Source organism: Anguilla anguilla, chromosome 6 (assembly GCF_013347855.1).
Source record: "Anguilla anguilla isolate fAngAng1 chromosome 6, fAngAng1.pri, whole genome shotgun sequence".
NCBI lineage: Eukaryota > Metazoa > Chordata > Actinopteri > Anguilliformes > Anguillidae > Anguilla > Anguilla anguilla.
Genome location: NC_049206.1, coordinates 15802675 through 15827441, shown reverse-complemented (window position 1 = coordinate 15827441; position 24767 = coordinate 15802675). Strand labels below are relative to the sequence as shown.

Here is a 24767-nt window from a genome sequence, read left to right as displayed (position 1 = left end):
CTGTCAACTGTAAAAAAAAATACAACTGAAGTACCACATCATATGCTGAATTCAAAAACATGCAGATAAAATAAAAACTATATATATATATATATATATATATATATATATATATATATATATGGGAAAAATATTTAAAACCTGTGTCAAATTGAACACATTCACAGATATCCACCAGGCAGCGGGAAACCTCTCAAAAAATAAACAAGGCACACAGCACCCTCTAGTGTTGCCATCCAGGTAGCCATACTCCCACCGGCAAAAAAAATAATAATAATTTTTAAAAAAAATATATATATATATATATATATAAATTAATATATTTTCCTAGTTTCTCCCAGTAATGGCAAGAACAACTTGATATGCAATGACATTGAGATTTATAACCAGTTATATGCAGTTCTTTCAGCACCACTCAAAATATTTTTTTATTTCCTGTGTTGTTGGAATGTCTTTGTTTGTTTCTCCTACACAGGAGGTACAGGCCTCAAGCCTTTGTGCTCTCTCAAGGATACGCTTTTATAGTCATAATGTTGTGACACATAATGTTGTGACACATTCATTTGTAGCTACCTAGCTCAAGTCTGTACAAGTCTGAAAGATCCATCATGGTTGTACGACAAGATTTACCTTTGATGTCGAAAATGGGGTCATGCACCGGTGGTGATTTTCTTTAAATAAATAAATCATTTCAAAGTCCTTTCTAAACTATTAATCCTTCTGATAACTTCATTTTCAGACAGAATAGTGGCCTTTGCCTAATGGGTCAGAACAGTGCAGTATTTGTTCTGGTTCTCCTACAGAGTTTCAATCTCCAAATTTCTTAAAATGAACTATGCTGTTGCTGGAGTACACCTACAACATATGAAGTGCTCAAAAATATCAGTTCACTTTACAAACCTTAATTGTTTTCACGCAATCCAAGAAACTACAAAAATACAACCTTCAAAGCAATGGTTCTGGATATAGGTCCTGGGGAACCCTGTGTATGCTGGTGGTACCTGGGGGTACAAACCTAATCCAAATACCATCCATATCAATATTGCTGTGAATTGAATGCAAGGGTACATCTGCAAGAATTATTTTGAATATTGTCATTTTGATGTGTTCCTGTAGCACCACCTACGGTTGTAGCAGCCTGAAATTTGATTTACATGACCTACATGGGTCCCTCTTCAATTTCAAATTTGAATAGAGATATTTAAAGGAGGTGTGATCAAACATCTTTTGCACAATTTATGCATATTCATATTTGATTTTATTTAAGAACCTTGGACTGAGGGGGACATGATTCTCAGGACTACTGTAGGGATGCTATCTGAGGATTTTTCATAGAGCAATACAAATTTCATGTCTGTGCCTGCTGATCCACAAAATGGGTTTCTATCATTCCTTGATGTATCACTGCCATCAACCTAAATTTGGGGCCATACCCATAATTTGGGCATGGTCAGCCAATTTGGTGAAATCTTTGCACATATCAAAATTTTACACAGGGACATTCTGTAGATCATGCATGCCAAATTTGGTGACACTTGGACATTAATTGTAGGACAAGTGTGAAAGGTTGTTTTAAAAAAATTCTAAATGTGGAAAATACAGTATGGTGGATTATACCATGTCTATGAACAAATTTGTTCTTTAAGAGGAGGTACACTTGTGGAAGAAATTTCCTGCATTCAAGTGAAACGGGATGGCTGTAAAATGTTAAGTTAATTACATTTTAGTAAAGGGAGGTCCACAGAAAATGTATTTGCCCATGGGCATGGGAACCCCTGGCCTAAAGAATTGTAGTGCCACCTCTGTCTCATCTCTCCTCTTGAGCGGTTGCTGTCTATAAACACTGAAGAGTCACATCTCTGGATTCAATGGGTTTCAAAACTCTTGTTTAACAACACATTCAAACCTTAATGGACTTGTATTAATCAATCCACAAAAATGGCAATAAATATTTTATTTTAACCACAAAAATATACTCTTACAATGGATTCACTGGAGAATGGGCACAAGCACCCAACACAAAATACATTTGATGTTTATCTGATAGTTAGAATTACAATTCTGTTCGATTAGCCACTACGATCATTACAAAATGGCAGGCATGAAAAACAGATGGTACATTTTTAAATACAAAATTTCAGAGGCAACATCTATATCCCTGTAACAATGAACTTCACAGTTCAGAAATGACAGTTAACTTGTTCACACCAGTCAGTTGATGTTCAACAAGAGTTTGCTATACAGACAAATTAAGTCATTGGTAAGATAAAGAAATGCAAGCACAGCTTTAAGCCTATAGTGCTTACTGAGGTATTGTAACATATGGGGATTAGGCTCAGTTCCAAGTGGTGTTTTTATCAATTCCAATTCAGTTCTGAATGATGTAGTAGAATTGGGATTTTATTTTCTAGCATTGTAGGTGTACAAAATATAAGGAAACATTAAGAATTAATGTGCGTGTGCCAGTTCCAAAAAGATATTAAGGCAATTTCAGAATTGATCCAAGCCCCGGTAGCCTGTGTTGTTTGTTGAAATGAGCAGACACCTTTAAAGAGGGCGATTAACAGCTCAGGTTTTACAAGCAATTCATTTAAACAGACGGATATTTACCATCCTCCTGAGTACAACACTAGTGTGTTGCCCAGGACCCAGGAGTCCTGCAATCATCTTTTGCCACCAGTTATGATTCAGAACCAAGTTCTATCCACTGGTAAACATTCATTCAAAAGCACATTTCGGCTTCACGTAAGCAAGTTCACAGCCCTTTCGTGCTTTGACTTTCTGTGACCACTGTTTGGAACTGAGGCATGTAGAGTGGGACACCCTTCCCCGACCTCTCCTCCCCATGGGACCAGGGCTCCTGTTGACCGAGAAGGGGGCTGGACTCCAGACAGCGCCCCAGGGTTGACTCTCTGTGAAATGGTTTCCCTTCCTCCCCCTCTTCGCTCTGCGAGATCGTCCCCAGATAGTACAAGTCCTGCCTCGAGCCCGTCCCGTCCAGAGACTGGTCCTCCTGGTCGGAGTTCTCCGAGAACTCCTCGGTTGAGGCGCAGGAGTGGCACGGGTGGCGCGGGTTCGACGGCATGCCCTCCGGCTCCCACAGCGCCCCCGGGTAGGACCCGGACATGTCCGAGGTGTCGGCAGAGAAGTTGCCCTCGTCGGAGCAGCTACTGAGGCTCTCCTGGGGCCTCCGGCGGGCGCGGCCCCCCTCCGCGGCGGGCAGGACCGTGGCGTAGGCGACGCTGGACTGCGCCGAGCTGCCTGCCGAGGAGAAGGGGGTGACCGCGGCGCGCAGAGCCTTCTCTGCCCACGCCGCCCGGTCCTTCTCCGACGCAGCTTTCGGGTGGGCCTTCTCCACAATCACCGCCTCCGAGATGGTCTCCATTTCCAGAAGGAGGGGACAGGAGCGCTCGGGGTGTCTGAACAGGTTCTCAACGGCCTCTGCCTAAAGACGGCCAGAGTAGACAAAGGACTGCTTCAATATTCTACACACTCTTTCCGAACACTTCTCCAACTCTCAGTCTATGCACCAAACAAAGATTATGACTGTTTAGCGAAGCCACTGAGAAAGGATGGGAACGTCACCGCTGTATAAAGTCGCTTAGTGCCAGGAAGCGAAAAATACCATCTTAGAATTATGACATTTTTATTTGCGTTCAGTGCTCTCTGTCTTTCCTCTGGCACACGGTTTCTCATACATCACTGCCATTTCATTTTAATAGATTTGTTTTCATCCTGGATGACACCTGCTAGCATTAGAGCCCTGTGTGATTGTACCGCTAACAGGGACCCCTGGAGATTTCTGAACATGTACGGTCACCTTCTTGGATTAACATATTATCTGGAACGGTCCACGTATTACAGCAATTTGCACATCTTTAGTCTAGTCAGGCTCGTGGAGAGCAAGCTGAAAATTGACTTATGAAAACTGAAGATCATTATCTGACATCCCACATATCCCATGGGTTTGTTAATGTACCAATTTAATGTGATTTACAAAGTTTCACTTCAAAATTATCTTTCGGATCTATTACCACCTTTGCAGGCTCACTTGTGGAATGGTAAATGTAATCAAAATAGTAATTCACATATGAATGTATTGCCACACAATTATATGTGTAAATTCATATATCATTGTATTCATGAATATTTAATCATTGGTGGTATATTTTTTTCAGTATGAGGGCACTATTTTCAATATCAGTGTTCTTCATACATAGCGTACAACAGGGTTCCCAAAGCAGGAACCAGGGACCCCGGGGGGAGTGGGAGGGCTTTGAAGTGCTCCTTTTCCCCTTTCAAAAGTATTCTGTTTATGTTCACAAACTACACATTCAGAAGATTCAGATAAATTGAAGTTTGGAAATATATTTACTGTAATAAATCGCAACATGATGCATAAATTGATGACGTAACACAGATCAATCATAACAACATCAGACCAACATCATTGTGTGTTAAATAGCCATTGGTTTGCAGCTTGTAGTGACCAAGGTGTAAAGGTGTCAGAAGTTTACCATCATAATGAGGCAGAAGTCACAGAGTAGTCTTTTTAGTGGTAGCAAGATTAAAAAGTTTGGGAACTCCTGGCATTAATAAGTGCTCACCTTCCTAAAGTCCACACCTTGGGCCCAAGAGCAGTTGTTGGGATTAGGAACATCCTTCCAAACAAGCTTCATCATCCTGTGAAATGGGAGGAATGCAATAACATAAGAGGATAAGGCTTCCCCCTCACTGCTGCTGAATGTAACAGCACAATTCACAACTGAGTGTGATTTTGTGATCCCCTATAATGGGCGGTCAATTATTATCTTGTACAAACCAATCAAAATCATTTTTCTCTCCACCATAAAACTCAACTGGGTGGGTGTCTTGCAAGGCATGACAGAAACCACAATGAATGACTTATTCTCTCCGCAGCTTCTGTCTTTGAGTTACTGTGGGGAGGCAGGACTCATTCCCATCCGATCATTCAAAAAGCAGCAATACGGCTTCAGAAATGTTCAAGGTCCCTGGTGCCCACCTCCAGGTAAACACAGCCCTTATTTAAACCAGGCTGAGTGGATAAGCAGCATGTGCCACAGGTTTACTGGAATCCACATGAAAAGAGAGCACGGGCCTCAGCCCTGTCCCCAGGTCCTACACGCCCACCAGAAAGCTGTTCGTGGTGAGACTGTTTTCTCTGCACACAGATGGCAGCCACAAAAAAACAACAATGACATTTTTATTTACAATTCACTATATAAGATTAGGAATGATATACATGCACCACAAATATATGTAAAAATTCTTCTTCTTACAATGTAAATATACACTCAGAGACACAATGCATTTTATAACATTGTATGCTGTTGTTGTGATGTTTTCCAGTGAAGGTAGACCTAGGAATTTTCCCTCTTGTAAACCACCCTAATAGAGGTTCTCCTTGAAATATTTCTGCCATTACCTGAAAGACATTTGTCAGTCATCAATTTGTGGTGACACTGTGCCTAAGTGTCTAAGTGGTAACTGAGGGTGAAGTAGACAAATGCACATAAAGGTCAATGTAGAAAAGGGTGGATTACATACTGTCGCTGGGATGCAGCCAGAGTCAGAAACAGCACCACCGACATGAAGGCGATAATCAGCAGGAGGGCATAGGCAGCATGCTGGGCACTGGGGCGCCCCCTGTCTTCTGGAGGAGAAATAAACACAAAAGCAGCAATAAATCCCAGTGCTGCCTTTTACCAAGAAAAAAAGTATACCCAGAGCATAAAACCACAGATATGGGGGTTATATATTTGATATATAAATCAAACCAAGTTCTTGCCTTTATTGTAGAATGGCTCTCCTTCTCCATTAGCAAAGATTGGGTGCAAAGCAAACTGATATTCTTCAGACACATAGAATCTATCTGTAAACAAGTCAAGAAAATGACGAGTTAATCATGAAGAGTAAAAAAGGAATATTTATAGGTTCTGTACTGGTCATCTAACTATTTCTTATTCACAGTTATGACCCTTGACTACAGACTGTATCTAAGGCACATTTTCCAGAACGTACACCCTGGATGCCTTTTTCAATTTTCAATTTACAGGAATGCACAGGCATTTTTTCTGACTTACTCATCTCAATTAGAAGGGTTACAAAGGCAACACCTACATCAGGCAAGCTTCACCACCTACAAATAAAAACTCGCTTTCATCAGATCTTCATATCAAATATTAAATTGCTGAGGTGAGGTGATCATGACACTTTCACTACTTCTTGTTTGCTTCACAGCTTACCATAGTTTTAGCATTTTATTATTTATCATCATTTCATGTGTACAGTAAGGCACTGCTCACATTTAGCCCGAATTATACATAGTCTTTTCATTTCAGGGGACAAAAATTGACAAATGATCAAATAGCATAATGTGAAATAAAGTCATTACATTTAGTACTCGGTTGCATTTGATGACTGCCTGAAGTTTGTGACCCATAGACATCACAAGATGCTGGGCATCTTCCCCGGTGATGCTCTGCATTGTTTTATCTCAAATTCAATACGCAGGATTACAGAGCCAAAGCAAAAAAAAAAAATTGTGTCACTGTCCCAATACTTTTGCTTTTAACAGCATTATTTGGCATTGGGCATAAATTGGGAGCAAAGGCGGATAAGCAAAACAAACAAACAAACAAACAATAATAGAATCACACATGTCCCTGAAGACACATGCTTTGACCGTACATAAACGAATCCATCAAGAAAAACTTAATAAAGTTTTTTTTTTTTTTTTTTTAAAGTACCATGGAGATAAAGAGAGCGGCTGGGGGCAGAGACTCGAACCCATTTCACTCTGAGCCACGCGTCGCCCCGGCCCCTCCCCCGGCTCCGGCTGCTCCACTCCACCACGAACGACGCCGGGGCAGAGGAGTTGGGGAACAGGCTCCACACCAGCGCCACGCAGCTGTCGTTAATCATCACCGAGCTGAACGAGGAGACGGACCTCGCTGCCGACAGGAGGAGGAGGCGGGGGAAAGAAAGAGGGAAAAAGTCAAGTAGAGGTCGGTGGAATGGGGAAAAAAATTCAGCATGTGACTAAAGAGTCCATGACCAAAATGGGACTCTATTAAGCTCAACAATGGGTTATTTTTTTCCCCTCAGAGCACTAAAAGGTTGGCCCTGCATTAGAACACCTTCAATCTGATCTATTAGTAATTAACGAAAGGCCGGATAATGGGGGACGGAAACTGAAAAGCCTCCACCGTAGCACGTCTGCACAGAGACGCAGAAGGGGGGAACAAACACTACTCGGAAAATCAGCCCATTTTACCAGAGCAATAATTACGCTTTTCCATCAGGGAAGAAGGTCATATTCTGTTGATTAACACTCAGGAGTGCATTAGCAAAAGAGATGAGTTCTGTTCTGTAATGTCTGCGTGGATATTATCTCATCTTCAGCACTTACCGTGTACCTGAAATCGTATTTCTACGGTAACCGTAATCACTTGACCATAGATCCCCATTTCAGGCGATTTCAGGGCATGCTCAGATGCCAATTTCTTCATTGAGTATACCGTTATATCACCCGGCTGTTTAGCTCAGTACCCCTGTGCAACCCGAGACAGCACAATTACATGTACTGGGGCCAGCAAATCCTCTAGTCATTGAAACTTACTGTGAAACCTATTGTACCCAGGTTTTTGACCTCATTCTGGAGTTATTGTCTACCTAATCAAATATGTTATAATCTATGATTCCTTACATTGGTCCCAACTATGCTCCATTACACTTTGACCTATCCTTTGAAAACATCTGCCCTAGCAGATGTCAAAGGAATTTGAACGACCTGCAACTTCCTGGCTATGAAACACTTGGCTCAAGAGCTCACTGAATCCTGTGAAATAAATCCTATGTGTATTTCCAGAGGAAACCTATTATGGTATGCAGGTGCGGCTTGCTCACGTTTGCTGGCTTTTCTCATTAGCGTCATGTGGGTGTTCCTCGTTGAGGGCCCCAGGGAGTTGATGGCCATGACGGTGACGGTGTGGACCTCCTCTCTCCAGGGAAAGGTGTATGTGGATACGAGGCCAAGCTGTTCTATCCACACAGCGCCTCCTGTGGTCTGGTGCTGAACTACAATGCCCGTGACACAGCAGAGAGTCCCTTCTCCAGTCAGTGGCTGGAGTGGATAGAGAAAATTCATTCATTCATTCATTCATTCATTCATTCATACACTCATTCATTCATAAAAACCCAGGGCTCCAGAATACAGCAGCACATGGGGTGATGTCATATTGTCATAATCCCACTCCACCCCACACTAAAGAGGGATCATCATTCGAGGTTCCTACCGCAAAGAGGAGGGTGACATTGGACTGATTCCGTTCTCGGTCATCTTTTAGAACCCTCCAGAAATCGGGTCCCCGTTCAGGAGCTGCAACCAAAGCCCATGACTTTCCTCAGAAAAACCTTGTTCACCTCAGAAAAGCACACACCACAGTTGGAATTCATTTACATGTGAAATGAATTTCAAATATCAGTTCACCACTCTTTCATGATCTGATACTGACATCAAACAAGTATCAAAATAAGAGATTCCTATCACTGTATCACATGGCAATGCATGCCCATTCAACACATTTTACAAATTTGCATTAGATAGGGTGCTATATCACTTACCGAAAGTAAGCACCTCACTTTGTACATTACATTCATTTAGAAGACACCCATATCCAGAGTGCATTAACCTGAATAATCCCAGGAATAAAGCCAGACCTGGCCATCAACATTCTTGGAACTATACCAGTCTATGCAGCACCTGGGTTTGCAGTACTTGGGATAACTTTGGGTTTTTTCCGGCATGGATCCATTGCGATAATTCCAATCGGTAATGATAATCATTTTGTCCCATCTTTCTTTGTGGAGCTTTGGTCACCCTGAGAACCACTCCACTCTGCTTTGCAATGCAGTCTAATGAGGCTGTGCAAATTAGCCTTGAAATGCTCATAAAATAACCTCCCTCAAAATTATAACCACATAGCCCGAAGAGGACATTCATTTATGTAATTTTCCATCAGTCCATTACCAGGCATTTGGTGTTTCAGTTGACAGCTTTTTTTTAGCGAAAGCACAAAAAGACGTTACTGTAACGAACAACTCTAACAACCCCCTCACTCACCTACAATAGACCTCAAGAGACCCACATCTTTATGGCGCTCAATGCACCAAAAATTTACATTTGAAAAATTCAACAGAAAAGTCTCTTTCCAAATATAATGCCACGTTTACTCACAAAAATCCACACAGCTTAATTTGTGCGTGGTTTCATCAAGAACTACGTCTACCAAAGTATGTCAACTGTATATATCTCACCAAGTGTCGTGCAGGTGAACTAGTATGAAACATGCGTGATGACATGACATAGGCAGAATGCGACCATTTGAGGGTTAGTTTGTAGTCCTAATACCCAGAGAGGAGTTAGCATTTGCGCCATTTTTCAATGCTTTTTTTCCTCCCCACAGGGTTTTCAATTAATGCAGAAAATAAGGTCTGTATTTAGCATAAGCCTAAGCGAGTTTCATGTTTTGTTCTACAACATAAATGACACCCATTAACATCTGAGCCATGCATTTCAGAGCTGTTTATGTGCTCTAATAAAGTACGTTGCTAACAAGGTGCCATATTGAAACTACAACCAATGGCTGCATTCCACCAACGTCACGTCACCAATTTCATTTTTGGGTGCACTGCTCCTTTGAAGTTCTAGTGTTTTACCATTGCAGACCTACAGGATTTACCTCTGGAGATCTGGACAGCAGAGTAATGTGGATCACTCCATTCACTCCAGAACCCTGACCCATGGAGGCGTTTGCAACGCACCATAATAGTGTAAACTGCACAAGGGTCCGACACAGGAAAAACAACCGTCAGATTTACTTCAGATTTGTAAACCTGTAAAAAAAGAAAATAAAAAATAAGTGCACAACTTTACAGCTACACACTATTAAAAAGCCCAAAAGCATCACTGGCACAGTTTATTAATTTTATTCATAATCTGCTTCGTCAGCAGTCTTATCCAGTGTTACTTACACAGCTTGCATTTATTACATGCCATTTATACAGCTTGATATTTATTGAGGCAACTTCAGTCAAGTGCCTTTTTTCAAGCTTAAAAAACTGTGCCGACCTGGAATTTGAATCTGCAACCTCTGCATTAGAAGTCCACGCCGTTTCCTCAGTGATTATACTACACTGCTGTCCCTTGTTCAGAGCTACATATTTTTACTTCAGCAATTGTCTTGAGCCGTTTTCTAAAAGCTTTCTCATCTTCACCGAATGACAAAATTGGTATATTCCATAGGGTATCAGTGCATCCCTCATCCATCTTCTTATAGCGAAATACACAGAGGAAAACCCCAAACCCCCGCCCCCCCCCCCCCCGATTCTCCTACCCTCCACAGTGGGTCGGGCCCGTCCACCGCATAGCGCACTTCAAACAGGAGATCATAGGTGGGCAGTTCAGGCCGCTTCCATGTGGCTCTCAGGTACCCCTCAGGCACAGTGACAGCCTCCAGGTCAAATGGGGGGTATGGCTTAACTGAGGGAAGAGCAGAGTGGAACAAGTCACTCACTACTGTACATATGTTGTTGTTGTCGGCTGAGGTACGTGTATCAGTCGAACAATTTTCCCCCTATATTGTCCTCAGTTTTGAATCACCAGCAGTACCTTGCGAACGACTGCTGTGATTTAAAGTGAAGATAAAAGTGAAGTACATTGTGAATAAGATTTTCAGACTCACCCAAATCCATGGGCAAGGCATACACAGGCTGGGACTTAACTGTCCCCTCTTCAGTCCCAAACTCCAGCCACATCATGTAGTAAGAGAATGGGAGAAAGGGCTGGAAGGTGCAACTCTTTAAGCCCCGCCCCTCAGAAGGACACTCCTCTTCTTTAGACACAGCCATTTGCTCCTCTGCAATGTCAAAAGGCACATCACTGGTTCTAGGAAGACACAAAGATAACTAATCAAATTCTGCTGCTCTTGGAAAACAAATGATGGCAATAAAAACAGTGGGCTCGTATCACACATTCAGGAACCGAAAGGTTCACAGGAGGTTTACAATTATCACTAGTTTACAAATATTCACGAACAGAACATGTATTGATACTGGTGTTGTCTTTGGTCATGGCCTTACATAAGATACATTATATGTAAAACTTTCAACTGAAAATTGACAGAAACATGCACATGACATTGACTTGTCACCAGAGTTCTATGGAATTTGTCATTCCTGCTGCTCGATTTGAAACAGTGGCCTGTGTTTAATACAGTCTTCAATACCTGTAATAGAACCTGACCCCCAGGCTAATGTTCCACCTGCAGGTCATGGCACTGAGGTCCCCATTGGTCTCACAGGATATGGCGACACTGACACCTGCAAAGCAAATGCACACTGTGACACCAGGCCAGTTCACAACACGAAGACGGGTGGCCAAAGCCCAGCTCATGGCTTTGCGGGGAATAATTTCCTCTTCAGAATAATTTTCTCTTCACACAACAGCCCCTTGAGACAGGTTCAACGCCATTGCAGTGAAGCCCTCTGCAACCTGTCTTAATCAAATGGCAAGGCATTCATAACTTAATCTAGAGCCCAGCTGAATGTTCAGATATTCATGTTTGAACTTGTAGTGACCCTCAACTCAAAATGGGGTGTAAGAGAACCCACACAGCGGTGTAAATGCTAGTCATGCTCTGGTGAAGAGGCATCCCAATCCTCACCGTCAGTGTAGAGAGAAGCATAGCGGTAGCTGCAGAGGGACGTCTCTCCGCTCCGCTGGCAGCACTGGAGGACGTTGTACTGCTGCCGTTTGAGCGGCCTCACGTTCGGCACGGTGACGCGGCTCACGCGGTCATTGACGATGGTGTACAGACTTTCTGGAACCTTCTCTTGGATATTCAGCCACCAAACCACATTCCTGGCACTGAGGCTCTGGTTATTGAATATGCAGTATACGGTCACATTGGCTCCCTCGCTGGTGAATACTGATTTGGGGAGATATGTGACTTCTGTAATTAAAACAAGCACAAAGAAGAGGCTTTAGTGTGAGTCCGTGGACAGGCGTGACAGTTTTCAAACGTTTTTCTACACCCTTGTGTACAATAATTCATATGAAATAAAAGAAAGTCATTAAAATTGTGAAGCCTTCAAAAGAGTAACAAGGTCTTTGTATAAGCACAGAAACCTGATTTTACATGATTGGTCAGAGAACTTATGGAATACATATAGTATTCTAACATGAGCACAGCTGTCCCCTGCTGTACTGATGCCTGATCTTTTTTGCTTCCAGGTTTCAGCTCTCTTTATGTGCCAATTATCTTACCAATCTCACAGCCAATGGTAGCGTTTAAGACCGAAAACTAACTACCAGTAGGAGTGTATGAACTGCTGTGTCCTTAGTTTGGTTTCTCTGGGTGGAGGTGAAAAACTGTTTCCACACTTTCCTCACGAAACATGAAAGCCCTCAAACCGCTGGAATCTTCCGGAAAGAACCAACCACTGGCTTCCCTCACTGCTCTCTGTAATTAGGGAGGGAATATGACACAAAGGAGAGAATCCTTATCATGCAGTCACATTAGGTTTTGAGAACCAGAACGTGAGCCAAACTGACAAATCAGAAACGCAGCATGGTGGTCACGAGCGACAATCAAAGCAGCGACAATCATGTTTTTTCGTCTGCTTTTGTCAGATAGCATGAGATTTCACTGACATGTTCGGCAGAGGATCATATTGATTTATCTCAACAGCGCACCCACTGCCCAGAAGCTTTACAATTAGTTGCTATGACAACTAGAAATAAGAACTTCAAGACACAGCAGCATCCAAGAGGGGGAAAAAATTGTCCAATTCATAAGATCCCCCCCCCCCCCATTCAGGAGAGTCGGCCAATTTCCAGAGGTCCTCAACACTGAATTTGAACATCAAATAAGATGTAATACTATTGCAGCCAAGGAAATCATACTGCTTCTGACATTTCAATAGAGCTTGTTGGGGCTGCACACAAGGGCAAACCTTAGGAAATAACAATTACTTTCAGCCGGTACAGCAAAGCCTTCTGCCTCGTAGCACAGAGAACAAAATAAAGACTATTACAAAAAGGAACAACTCATTTAACCTTTTATGAGAAAAGGTCATGTGAAGATTGAAATTTGATTTTCAAGTTTCAGGTCTGGCCAAGTAGGTTCTCAGCCATACAAGTTAGTTACTGCACCAAACAGACTATATTGACCAACAAGCACAATTATTATTCAAAACATGCTACGACTGACCACTCAAAACAGTCCATCATGATAAAGACACCAGATAAGTTCATAAGACATAAGAATTGTACCTGTGTTAGGCATAAGAATTTTACATTGTATCTGTGCAGTGAACATTGCAGCTGAATCTTGTGCACACTGCTCACCCACAAGTGACTACCTTAAACCCTACAGGCCAAACAGTACTACAGCAGAGATTACATCAATCAGACCAGAGGCATGTAACTCAATGACAACAACTGCATGTGGATGGGTAGCATAATGTTGGTAGCCATTAACTTGAGGAACCTTGGCCAAATTAATCCCATGCCACCCCCTGCAGGATTAGGCTTATTGTATATCCCCTGCTGTGGACTCCCAGGACTCATTCCAATGGCTTATTTTCACTCCTTGCATCCTTTCCTCCCTCCTTAGCTCCTCCCAAGGGAGGATACAAGGAAATGACGTGAGGAGAAGGTGCAGCGATAGAGCAAACTAATATTAGGTGAATGGACCGTCCGTGCCCTTTCAAGCATCAGTTTGAAGACACGACAATTACATATGTGGCAGATGGGGAAAGGCGGATCCACAGGTCAATCATTTATACATCATGCGTTCCGAAAATAATACTTCTGCAAAGGATGCGCTTGTGTTTCCTTGCCCAAGCATCCTTCAGGAGCCTCATGGCTTCTCGCTTCTAGCTCCTTCAATGAGCATTTAACGGGTTGGAATGTCATAAAAGATGGTGGACATTGATCAATTTCCAGGTCAGACGAGGACTGAGGAGACAAGGACGGTTAAACTAAGCAATTGGAATGAGCCCCCAGACATAGTAGGCCTCTAACTAGAGATAGCTAGCTTACTGGTATCAGTCTATGTTTGAGGCAACCACCATTACAGACTGAGGCCTTCTAAAGGACCTGCTAAATGAACAGATCAACGAGACTAAAGAGAACAAGAGTTTTAATGAAACTGTAGCAGTTCTCCATGCCCACGGAGCAGTGTGGGACTCACAATGAGCACACTGAGACTCACAAACAGCCTACTGACTCATCGCTCCTCTCAGAGAACAGGCCAGGAACCATTTCACAGGTATACTGTAACCATGGAGACCCGCTGAGCCTCTCAGTGCCAAAGCCAACCGCTACACCACAACATTATTAGCTGCCTTAGCGGGAAACAGCAGTGGTTTGTCAGCACTCCTCACTGTAGGCGCCACAGACCCATGGTATTCATTCCCTTTCATTCCTTTACAAGGATATGCCATCAAATGGCATGACTCAGGGTGTGAGCAATAGGCTGCAGTATTCTCCATGGCCCTGTTTGAGGGAGGGGAGGACCCTAGACGCCTTGTTGCACGTTATTAAGAAGTACATGACCCTTAATCCATGAGATGCTAACTCTTTTACGTTTTCTTTTTTATATAACAGATGTATTCTTTTTCTACTTTGTTCAGACCGGGGGAAAAGCAGAGCGATGCAGACAGAGATGAGATCATAATACAGGTACAGTCATAGCGAGGAATCAAACCCCTGCCCACAGAGATGAGATATTCAGATGTAGGCTTGCATTCAGCCTCCCTACAGACACACAGTCTTGGCTTTTTGGGTTTGCTTAATTATACAAATGAGGGGGGTCAATGAGATGTGACATGACTGGAAAAATTAGCAAATTGGGATGAGAAGAATAGAATAGGGCTTCCCTTTCAGCTCACAATTGAGAAGAGAGGCTTTCACCAGTTTGTTAACATCCAAACCATAAAAATTCAACAAGCATTGAAGCAACCTCTCTTTTTCATATATTGTAGGACAAAAATTAGCTATCTATGAAAAACAATGTCCCGACAAGAACAACTAACCTTCCGTATAGTCTCAGCAGCATCATCTACAAATGAACAACAGCCAGAGAAAGACTGCAGAGTCCTTTACGTGCTCAGTCTTTCCTCTCGGCTCTTCAGGGATAAAGCCTGCCCCACTTCATTTGACTTAGTAATTGAACTCAGTATTAAAATAACTAAGTGGCCCATTTGCTTTTCTTATTGGAAATAAACAGTGCTATGCTAATGGAATCCTTAATGAAATAAAAGCCTATTCAAAATGACCCCACCATACAACTTCTTTGCTTAACAATAACAAGAAAACAAGGAAAATTGGAAAATGGCAAATTGGCAAAAATGCCACCCTGACAGCATTTAAGAGGTCTCATTCATGTATAGTGCGACTGGGTTCAGTAACCCCGTAAGCCCATAAGAAGGTTCCTCACCATGCAGGTATATGAAGAGGGACTGGCTCCACTCGCTCCACAGGCCTGGCTTGCCCAGGATCTTACAGCGCACCTGAACGGTGTAGGTCACGCCTGCATTCATGCCCGTCAGAGTCACGGGCTGAGTTATCACCTTATTCACATGCTGGGGGAGTAAAAAGACATGGCTTTACTTAGCAAGCACACAGTACAAAATGAGGCAGGTACAATGGCTGCTTATCATGATTTGGCAAATCAAGAACATGCATAATACGCTCCTCTTGACAAATGCATGTGTCGGTCGTGATATTTAGAATATTTAGAACGACCATGTGTGGTGTTTAGAGTACCTTTCCTCATGAATGCTACATCTGGGATTTGAACCAGTATCTCGTAACATTAAGCCCAGTTCCTTAAAGGAAAACGCCAACCTAAAAGACTTTGATGTTGTTATAATTTTTATACTGGAGATGTGAAACGCAACCCAGGTCCTATTTCGTGTAGCACATCAGTTTTATACAAGTTAAACATGAGTTCTACGATGTCACGTCACAAGGCAAGGTGATATTGCCACAGCAGGCACAATGGAGTTTAAGAGGAGAGCGTCTTCAACTTGCTATAGCACCAACTATCAGATATTCATTTTGGTCCACGGGGACAACAAGGCTGTGGTTTTTCCTTGAAATTCCATTAAATCGGCTCTCTGCAATACACCTGCTGAGAGAAATCAATCATTTGTCAAGAGGACATACCAATTTCTGGAGTGCTAGCAGCCTCAATAGTCCAGAATACAACAGCTTGGCCTTGCGGGGGATTGGAGGCATGGCCACGATCTCCGACTATGCTTTCAGCTTTATAGCTAATACTCTCACAAAGGAGGGGGTGCAAAAGTAGTTCTGAGTCACATTGGAAAATAACACACTGGAGCAGATCCGGAAGACGTCTGACAGGATAGCAAGGTGTAAATTAGAAATAGCAAAAAAAGTAAAATATATTACAAATATCAGATAAATAGACCCTGGAATGAATTTCACATCGCTGCTACACGTTACTAATGATATGTTTTAGTCTGGAGTTTTCCTGTAATCACTAAATTACACGGCTGCCCAACTGTTTCCAAACATTCTCTCAGTTCATCCGTTCTGCTGTGGGTCATCGGAGGAGCAGATATTTACCACCCAGCTGTTGAGGGAGGTGTTGGAGGAGTAACGAACATCGTAGGTCAGAGGGCCGGTGGCGGGTTGCGGGGGAGTCCAGTGCAGCCTCAGCTCTCCCTCAGTGGTCATGTTGTACCACAGCTTTACCGGGGGGTCTGGTCTCACTGCACAACATAACACACAAGCCATTGATGGACAGGCTTTCAGCATTTGGTCATTTAGCAGACACTTTTAGGCTGAGGACTCACAAGAGTGCATTTCACATGGTAAACAAACTCCGTAACTCACTGCCCACTGGAGCTGTCTGATGCATGTGGTGGGCTATGATTAAAGGACACAGCCTAAAGTCATCAATGCATGTTAGTTAACGTGTTAGCGGAATGTCATCAATTTAGCTCGATTTACAAGAACACCAAATTTGGGATGAATAAAATGACGTGTGTGCGCTTTAATTGTCTCACAATGACCTCTATTCAGACCACAGACAATATTCTATTCAGACCCAGGAGAGTACAAGACTACCGATTCATGAAGCGATATGCCAGTAAAATTCTAATGATGTGGAGTTATCCATCAAGAAAACAAATTATATAGAAATGTGCAGCTGGTAGGCTTTTGGAGTGAATTCAAAATCTTTGTAACAAATGTTTCCCTTTGGTTTATTTGTCCAGTAACATAAGCTTATAAGCCACAAAATGGGTGGAGCTATCATTTGTAGGCAATGACCCACTGATCTGAACCAATGACACTATTTTTATATATAAGAAACCAATCACACTTTTTTCTTATAAGGAAAAAACTGTAATTGTCTATCCATGATGGACAAACAAGTGGGGGACCCACCAATTATGCGGATGGAATCTCCAATTACCACCCTACATTAAATGTTTTGAACTGTATTAATTTTGTGTTTTTTCTACTTCATTTGATTTGCATTGATCTTTTTAGATGTGAAATATGGGGACTTACCAAGCTTCTGCGGGACAAAGGAAATCTCTGGAGAGAGCGCTGAGCGGTTACCACGGGCGACATTCACCCTCAGGGTCACTGCGTCACGCATCGAGCCAGGAGGAAGAGCACACCAAAATACACCCACACCCTCACCCTCTTCCTGGCAACTGTGTGTGACCCCGTCTGGCAGTGCAGAAGGTGTGGCCTGCATTTGCTGATCTGATCTACAGCAGACAGAATGAAAGAAGAAATCAGCTCTCAAAACGTGGGGATTGGTCATGTGAGCAACTGACAAGGAATTCTCTCAGGCCATCAATCTAACTATCCATCTATCTTTGTTTGATCTAGCAATCCACTTGCTGGTTTAAACATTGACCTCCTCAACCTATTGGCCATACGTTACCCCACTTTCCCCATTGGTCCTTCACCCTCATGACCTGCTCAGCTCAAAGTATTTCATGCTGCAAAAGTTGCTGAAATGCTGTATTGATGACATCTGCTATCATCCATGGGATCACAGAATAGCCCTCTCTACCTTCACCATCAACAGTGGACAGAAAATACAAAATGGGCATCCATGAAGTACGGTGTGCTGTTCTCATTGCGTAAGGCGCAGACAGGAGGGGATGCAAAGCCATCTGGAGAATCACTGACCCCTGGAGCAGCCGAATACTCACTGTAAACGCAGCAAGGTCAGGGTCACGACCCCGCCCACGGCCACATTCCCGCCGCGCGGATTTCGCTCGCAAACTAGGTGCCGCCTGTCCCCGGTAACCCAGCATAAGACATCCAGACACACAACTGGGGAGAGATTGATTTGGGGAAAAAAGGATAATTACATACATGTACCAAGTCGTGGCAGGTAAAAGACAAAAAGGCATTAACATGAAATAAAGCAAAGAGTCTGGATACTACTTGCAGTGCAATAGTCTGTCCTGTGTGAATACGAGCACTATTATCTGTCAGAATTACAAAACCATTTTTTTCCTTCCGGAATTTTAGTTCTGTTCATTTGCAATAAAATGTGATGACCTAATTGCCTGATAGCAATGTGCTTCTTTTTTGTGTTCTCGATATGCCCTGACGAAGGTCTTGTACCGAAAGCTTGGTCATTAAAAAACACATTTTTTGCAATACCCTCAGTGTGCCCTCAGCCTTTTATTGCATTGTACGGTTCTGTCTTTGGTTGCACCTGAGCAGCTGTCGGATGTGCGGGCGATTGTTCTACTAGTTCTGTTCATTTGCCCACGTGAAACATCATTTCTAACCGAGATCACATCCCCTTTCCAAGAGAGAGCCGAGAAGGTGGCGAGGACAGAAGGTGCTATTGATTAGCATGTACAGCATCGTCTCCTAATCAATCGGGGGGGATGCAGCCCCGCCACCAGCAATCAGCACCGCCTGACCCACAGCAGGGGGTGTGTACAATACAAGGAATAATTCAGCAGACTGTGCGGCCGAATTAGAAGGTGGTGGCTCCATTTTTCATTCACATTTATTTCAAATTACATTTTTTCACCTACCGTGCACGGAATTGCGCTTTTATGATTAAGAAGAATTTATTCAATAAGGTACATCATTTTAGGCACATACGGCAGATCACAGTTAATTGCTTGATGATAGTTTTTAAGAAATCGCACCTCTAAGCTTACCGCTGTGGTTTTGGGAGGTCAGGGCTGACTGGCGGAAGCGGGCGGGGGAGGAGACGCTGCACCGGCCTGGGGGTGTGTGCCCAAGGGACCCACCCCCCATACCATCCCGGCTGTTGTCTCCCTCACCGTTGCCCCCTCCGGTCTCCTCTGCCCATCCATCGCCTAGGTAACAGCACAGCCCCAGCTTTCCTGGGTATTCAAACTCAGGGGGAGGAGCAACGGCAGAGTGCACAGCCACCACACCTGAAAACAGACAGCCAGGGTGGAGGGGAGGGTCAGCAAACCAACCAATCACAATCATGTAATGTCCTGTGTAATCATATGCTGTTATTGGGCACCGTACAGTGCATCTAACGGGCCAGCAGTGGATTTACACCAAAAATCATATTCCCACTGCATTCCAGGCAAAGGTATTTGTTCACAGCAGCAGGTCCGAAGGCTGCCGTGTTTGCTGTGCAGCCTGGCAGGTACGGGCTTAACCACACATGCTTTTATTGGAGAGGAGGAGAAACAAAGCGAGTACATTTCCTGTAAAATTGCTGCAGTTGTTTAATTTGGCCACAGGGCAAAGGTTAAACATTTGTAGATTACATAAGAATGCACCTTAAACTCACCAAGGATGGAAATAGCAAAATCAAAAAAGGAAAATAAAAAATAAATAAATAAATCATAAATGAGAGATTCCACTTCACAACATATCCCGGGCCTAACCCAACACAAAAGCAAACCTAGGATGACAGCAACAAAGAAAATCTCCCTAGTTGGCATAGAGGAAAAAAATTTGGGAGGGACTTGGTTCATACTGGCCACCATAGTCAAGTCAATTTTATATTCCATTAAAAGTATTCAAGTCAGAATTGTATTAATATCATTCATATAAAAAGTAATAGTAATAAAAAGTTATTTGCCTGGTCCAGTCATTATTGGACAGGGCACTGAATGGTTATAATATTGCCCCATCCTCAATGCTGGCTTTAATTCACAGTCAAATGGGACTCAGACATCTCATTTCTTGACTGAGAGCTTAGAGTGGTGTTACAATAGTAAAGTGCTGATCCGTGTATTCTGAAAAGAACACTGTAAGACAAGGAGACTTATGTAGTTAAAAAGACCCTATCAAATGGGACTTAAAGACCTCTTGACAAAGGATTAGGTGTGAGTGGAGTTTCCTACAATAACAGCTATTCAGCTTTGATAAATAGATTCAGAAGACACATTTGTGGAAAAAATGAAAAAACACAAGTACTTATTGATCCTAATGTTGAAACAGTGCATTTTTAAATTTAGAGCACTTGTTTTCATAACCAGACAGCTTCATTTCAGGTGGGCTTTTATATATTAAAAGGGACAAGTGTTCCTCGAAATTGTCTGCAGCCAATTAAAAAGGGGCACTGAAAATTACAAGCAGATCCTCATGATTACAGGTAATCAGAAGCAACATCTGAATGCTAGCATTCAAATGAGTTATACGGAAATTAAAACACACCAGTAACATCCCCACTGAAATCAGGTACAGTGTTCAGAGTTTAGTCACTGATGCATGAAGATAGCCTACCATGCAAAGTGAGGAGAAATGAGACTGCAAACATTCCTTTTGCAGAAAAGGATCCAGAATAGAAGGAGTTAAGCCAGTGCATATACAGCTTCAGCCAGTGGGAGAACCGAAGCAGGTTTTACAGTGTGACAGGATTAAACTGCAGTTCCATCACATCTGTAGAAACAGAAAGAAAATATTCATTGCAAAAAAACATGCCTTGTCCACATGCACAAGAATACTCAAAAGCAGCAGTAATTTAGGCCTATGACTTTTATAATATATGCCAGACATAAATATATAAAATATTATACTTCAACATATTTATTATACCTATGTAAAAGGAAAAAGTCAGTACTTTAGTGTGTGCTTTTCATATATGCCCAAGCATAACTTGAGAACCCTCTTTGCTATGCTATTTAGGACATTTGAGAGCTGTGCTGTTATTATGTTGGAGCCATGCCCAGTGGTGCTACTAGCCAGGCCACAGCCACTGACACAGTGGGGGTTCCATATGACACTGCGGAGAGGGGCAAATCATGCACCAGAACAGTGTCTAAGCAAGAACTACCCAGCAAACCAATCAGGACCCATATAAGGAAAGCATTTTATTTGGATGTCAGGTTACATGTTACTGTGTGAAGCAGAGCTCACCTTGTAGAGAGAAATGCAAATGCACAGACTAGAGTATCTGCCGGACATACACTTACATATTTAGGAGACACTCTTATCCACAACAATTTACAACACAGTGCACATCTTGTGCCAGTGGAATCTACCCCCCCCCCCCCTCCTGATGAGCAGGAAACCAAACTAATTTCACTGAGCTACAAAACAGTGTTCAGGTAAGCTTTAAACATGCACCTCTAAACTGGCCAATGAGTAATTTCCTGCGCAGGAAATAACAATCAATTGGAAAATTATATATATTTTCTGACTCAACTTCTTCTTGGCTCTGTTTTGTTCTTAATGGCTGTTTCGTGAAAAAGAAAACATCATAGGACTGCGACTAGCAGAGCCGCGGTTATATAAAGAACCTTTAATCATGCAGGCACAAACTCACTAAAACTAAACCATGAGTCTTATATCTTCCATTTTGTCAGCATTTAAAGAGAGCCATGGACTATGAAATTTTCAAGGTACATATATGATAAATGTCTACCCAGCTTTCTGTTTTAGTAACTGAAACACTGATCCCGTTACATTACATGGTACTTCGACAGAATTGGATTTTAACTGCATCATTATTTATTGTTAATCACTATAACTGTTCCCATTGCCCTTGGGTCATATGGTAAGACAGATTTGAAAGTCACATATTCAAATGGAATCTCCACTATTACTATGACACCACCACTAATTTAAATTTTGAACCATATCCTCTAAAATTTCTTCATAAAACAATATGAATGAATGAAAAAATGTGCCACCGTTAACCAATCAAGAAGCTGAAATTTGAAATTGCTTTATAATCTCTCATGTATGCATTGCAGTGAAACATTGGGAAGAGTGCAGACCAACTAGTATGTGAGGACAAGATGACTCCAGCAGGTGGAGTCATGACACCCTGCTTGTGGGAAGCCAAATTACACACACCTGCAAATGATTAAAGACAATCAAGAACACCGTTTAAAAACTGGTTGTGTTCAGCTTGTCATGTAGCTTTTAAGAATAAAAATAATGTGTTGGACTTTCGTGAGTTGGTGTGGGGTTTTTATTATTTTTACTTTTTGAATATTGCCTTGCTACTTTCCTGCTGCAATACACTGTACAGGGTTACAGACATTTATGTTTAATGATGCAGATGACTTGAATTGTGTTCTCACAGTAGGTCACTTTTTTATTTATTTATTATATTTTGCTTTTATTTCATAAACCTTTTCTGGTTTACACATCTGTGGTAATCATGTGAGCATCATAATTACTAAATATACTACATTACATTTCTACATGTCTAGTATAAAAGCACGAAATTATGACATCACTATTTATGTTTTAATGTTGCAATGCATTGAGTATGTGCTCCATTGCAGGCAGTGGTGGGTGTTGGATAAACACGTAAACACGTTTTTTTTTCTGTAAATATAAAGTTTTTGATGAACGCACGGTTCTTTAAATCCCAGTTTAAAAAAGACACTACAAGTCCCATCATACACCGTAGTACCATGGACAGCCGCCAGCCCTCGAGCCTTGGTGCACAATGCAACCCGTCGGTGTATTAAACATTAGTAGTATGTATGCAACATTAATTAAAAAGAACACGAAATGGCACTAGATCTGGATGCTCGTGTTAGCTAGATATCCCTGACATAAAATACTGCTAAACAACAATATGACTGTATGCTACCCAATGTTATAATGAAAGGTAATAGCACAGAAATCAAACATTTGATAAGGTAATTGCATGGGTAAGTTAGCAAACTACCTCGTCATCTTTCGTAAATCTGTCATTATTGGCTCAGAGCACTTAGGCTACGTACAAAAGATAAACGTAAAGACAACAATATTAGCATTAAGAGGCTATATATTCATATAAAGGCTACAGCGTGGTTATCGCCTTAACTCTATAGCATTTATCGACACGTCAGAAATGAAATTAGGCTACAGCCCGACTGTAACCATTGTCAGGGACTGTGTTTGTGGGTGGGCAATCTTGGGAGGGGGCGCTACAGTGTATACAAGTTCACAACCCATACGCAAATCTCTAGGCGCCTAACCCAGAGAATTCGTGTGTTGTTAAACGCAGACTGTTTGAAAATAAATGTCTGATATAGCCTATCCTCCTACATGTTGGCAACAGGAATTCGGTGTCGGTAGGCTACAATGAATAATAACGTTAATTAAGTTATTCGTCACAAAACTTCTCTGAATTAGGCTGATTTTTTTGTGTACTTTCTTCATCAATACTTTGATCGGTCCCCCCAGTTTATCCCCGATATTTTGAACCGCTCATTAATAATTATGCACATTCTTTAGTCAAACACGAAAACCCACAAAACAAAGAACTCCTTTAAAACTTTTGGCCTCTTAAACATATCGCTTGGAATCTCGTACAGCTAAAGTACGGCGAAGTCCCTCAGTTTAATTCACAATACATTGTATTCCCTCCTGTTTTAAGTTTCGTTAGTCAGGGCTGGAGAAGCACAATAACAATTTACAAAATGTTATTCTTACCTGGGAAGTCCTCGTCCACGGGCACAGTTCCTTTCTCTGTTCTACCTCCAGCGTTTCTGAGTGGGGCGGGAGAAACGCAGACATCTCCACTGTGTGCATTTTCGCTCCGGGGGGAGGGATCTGAACCAGTATCCTAGAGCCCAATTTGTGAGTCATCATCACAACAGTGCCGCCGTCCGTCACGTGGAGCGGGTTGCTTTGTAGCGCGGTGGTCACTTGGGGTGTATCGGTTTTCAAGCTTAGACAAAAGGTAATAGGCATTTTCTTATATAAGAGAAATAAAATGCACGCCTCCTAGGACACACAGACTGGAACATCTTTCTCTTTTTTTTGTAAAAAAAAAAATGTTGGAGATGAACACCAGCATTTTATTATGACGTGAAGGGCTTTTTAATTTTTTTGGCTAAGGGCAATTAATACATGTACAATAACGTGATTTGGCAATTCAATTTTTGTAAAGTGTTTTCCTGTATTATATTGTGATATTGTTTGCTCGCTTTTACTATCAAATCCCAACAAGTTTTCTCTCGTCTCCAGAGATGGTCAGCCACACGTTTGTAACAGATGTTTAATTGGCCCATCCCCTATGCACAGGTACATATGACATGGACACAGTCAATATGAGAATACTTTAAAGAATTTCATAGAATGTCACCATTGGTAGAAAATGGCTTTTATAAGTTAGGTCTGTTCCTGTTCCTGTCTATGTTGTATAATTGTATAAATCACAAAAATGTCTGTATACTGTTTGGTACAAGATTTCTGTTTGTTGTATGCAATGACAAAACTGGAA

At 42.1% G+C, this 24767-nt stretch overlaps 1 protein-coding gene across 3 annotated transcripts; it reads right to left on the bottom strand.

Annotated features, from left to right (window-relative positions):
* Positions 1 to 1939: 1939 nt before the first annotated feature.
* LOC118229135 (leptin receptor-like) lies at positions 1940 to 24212 on the bottom strand. Of its 3 annotated transcripts, none has more exons than XM_035420835.1 (19): positions 23975 to 24212; positions 20822 to 20977; positions 19255 to 19509; positions 18292 to 18415; positions 17633 to 17838; positions 16682 to 16827; positions 15528 to 15672; positions 11748 to 12035; positions 11310 to 11403; positions 10767 to 10969; positions 10419 to 10564; positions 9765 to 9918; positions 8319 to 8401; positions 7930 to 8146; positions 6771 to 6974; positions 5810 to 5893; positions 5569 to 5671; positions 4608 to 4683; positions 1940 to 3445 (listed from the first exon to the last, which is right to left on the bottom strand). In XM_035420835.1, the coding sequence occupies exons 2-19, from the start codon at positions 20901 to 20903 to the stop codon at positions 2756 to 2758; spliced, it is 3300 nt and encodes a 1099-aa protein (XP_035276726.1). In that variant the 5' UTR covers positions 20904 to 20977; positions 23975 to 24212; the 3' UTR covers positions 1940 to 2755. The 3 variants fall into 3 exon arrangements, with proteins under 3 accessions (XP_035276726.1, XP_035276725.1, XP_035276727.1); XM_035420834.1 differs by having other exon boundaries at positions 5569 to 5674; positions 23975 to 24211; XM_035420836.1 differs by having other exon boundaries at positions 5569 to 5674; positions 19267 to 19509; positions 23975 to 24209.
* Positions 24213 to 24767: the final 555 nt, after the last annotated feature.

Bases quoted from the DNA above. Each gene is read 5' to 3' on its own strand.
- LOC118229135 (XM_035420834.1), bottom strand. From the start codon at position 20,903: ATGCACTGGCTTAACTCCTTCTATTCTGGATCCTTTTCTGCAAAAGGA. The intron at 19,510-20,821 runs GTAGGCTATCTT...GTCTGTTTTCAG, and splicing joins ATTTCTCCTCACTTTGCATG to GTGTGGTGGCTGTGCACTCT. The intron at 4,684-5,568 runs GTATGTAATCCA...CCCATTTCACAG, and splicing joins CTGGCTGCATCCCAGCGACA to GATGATGAAGCTTGTTTGGA.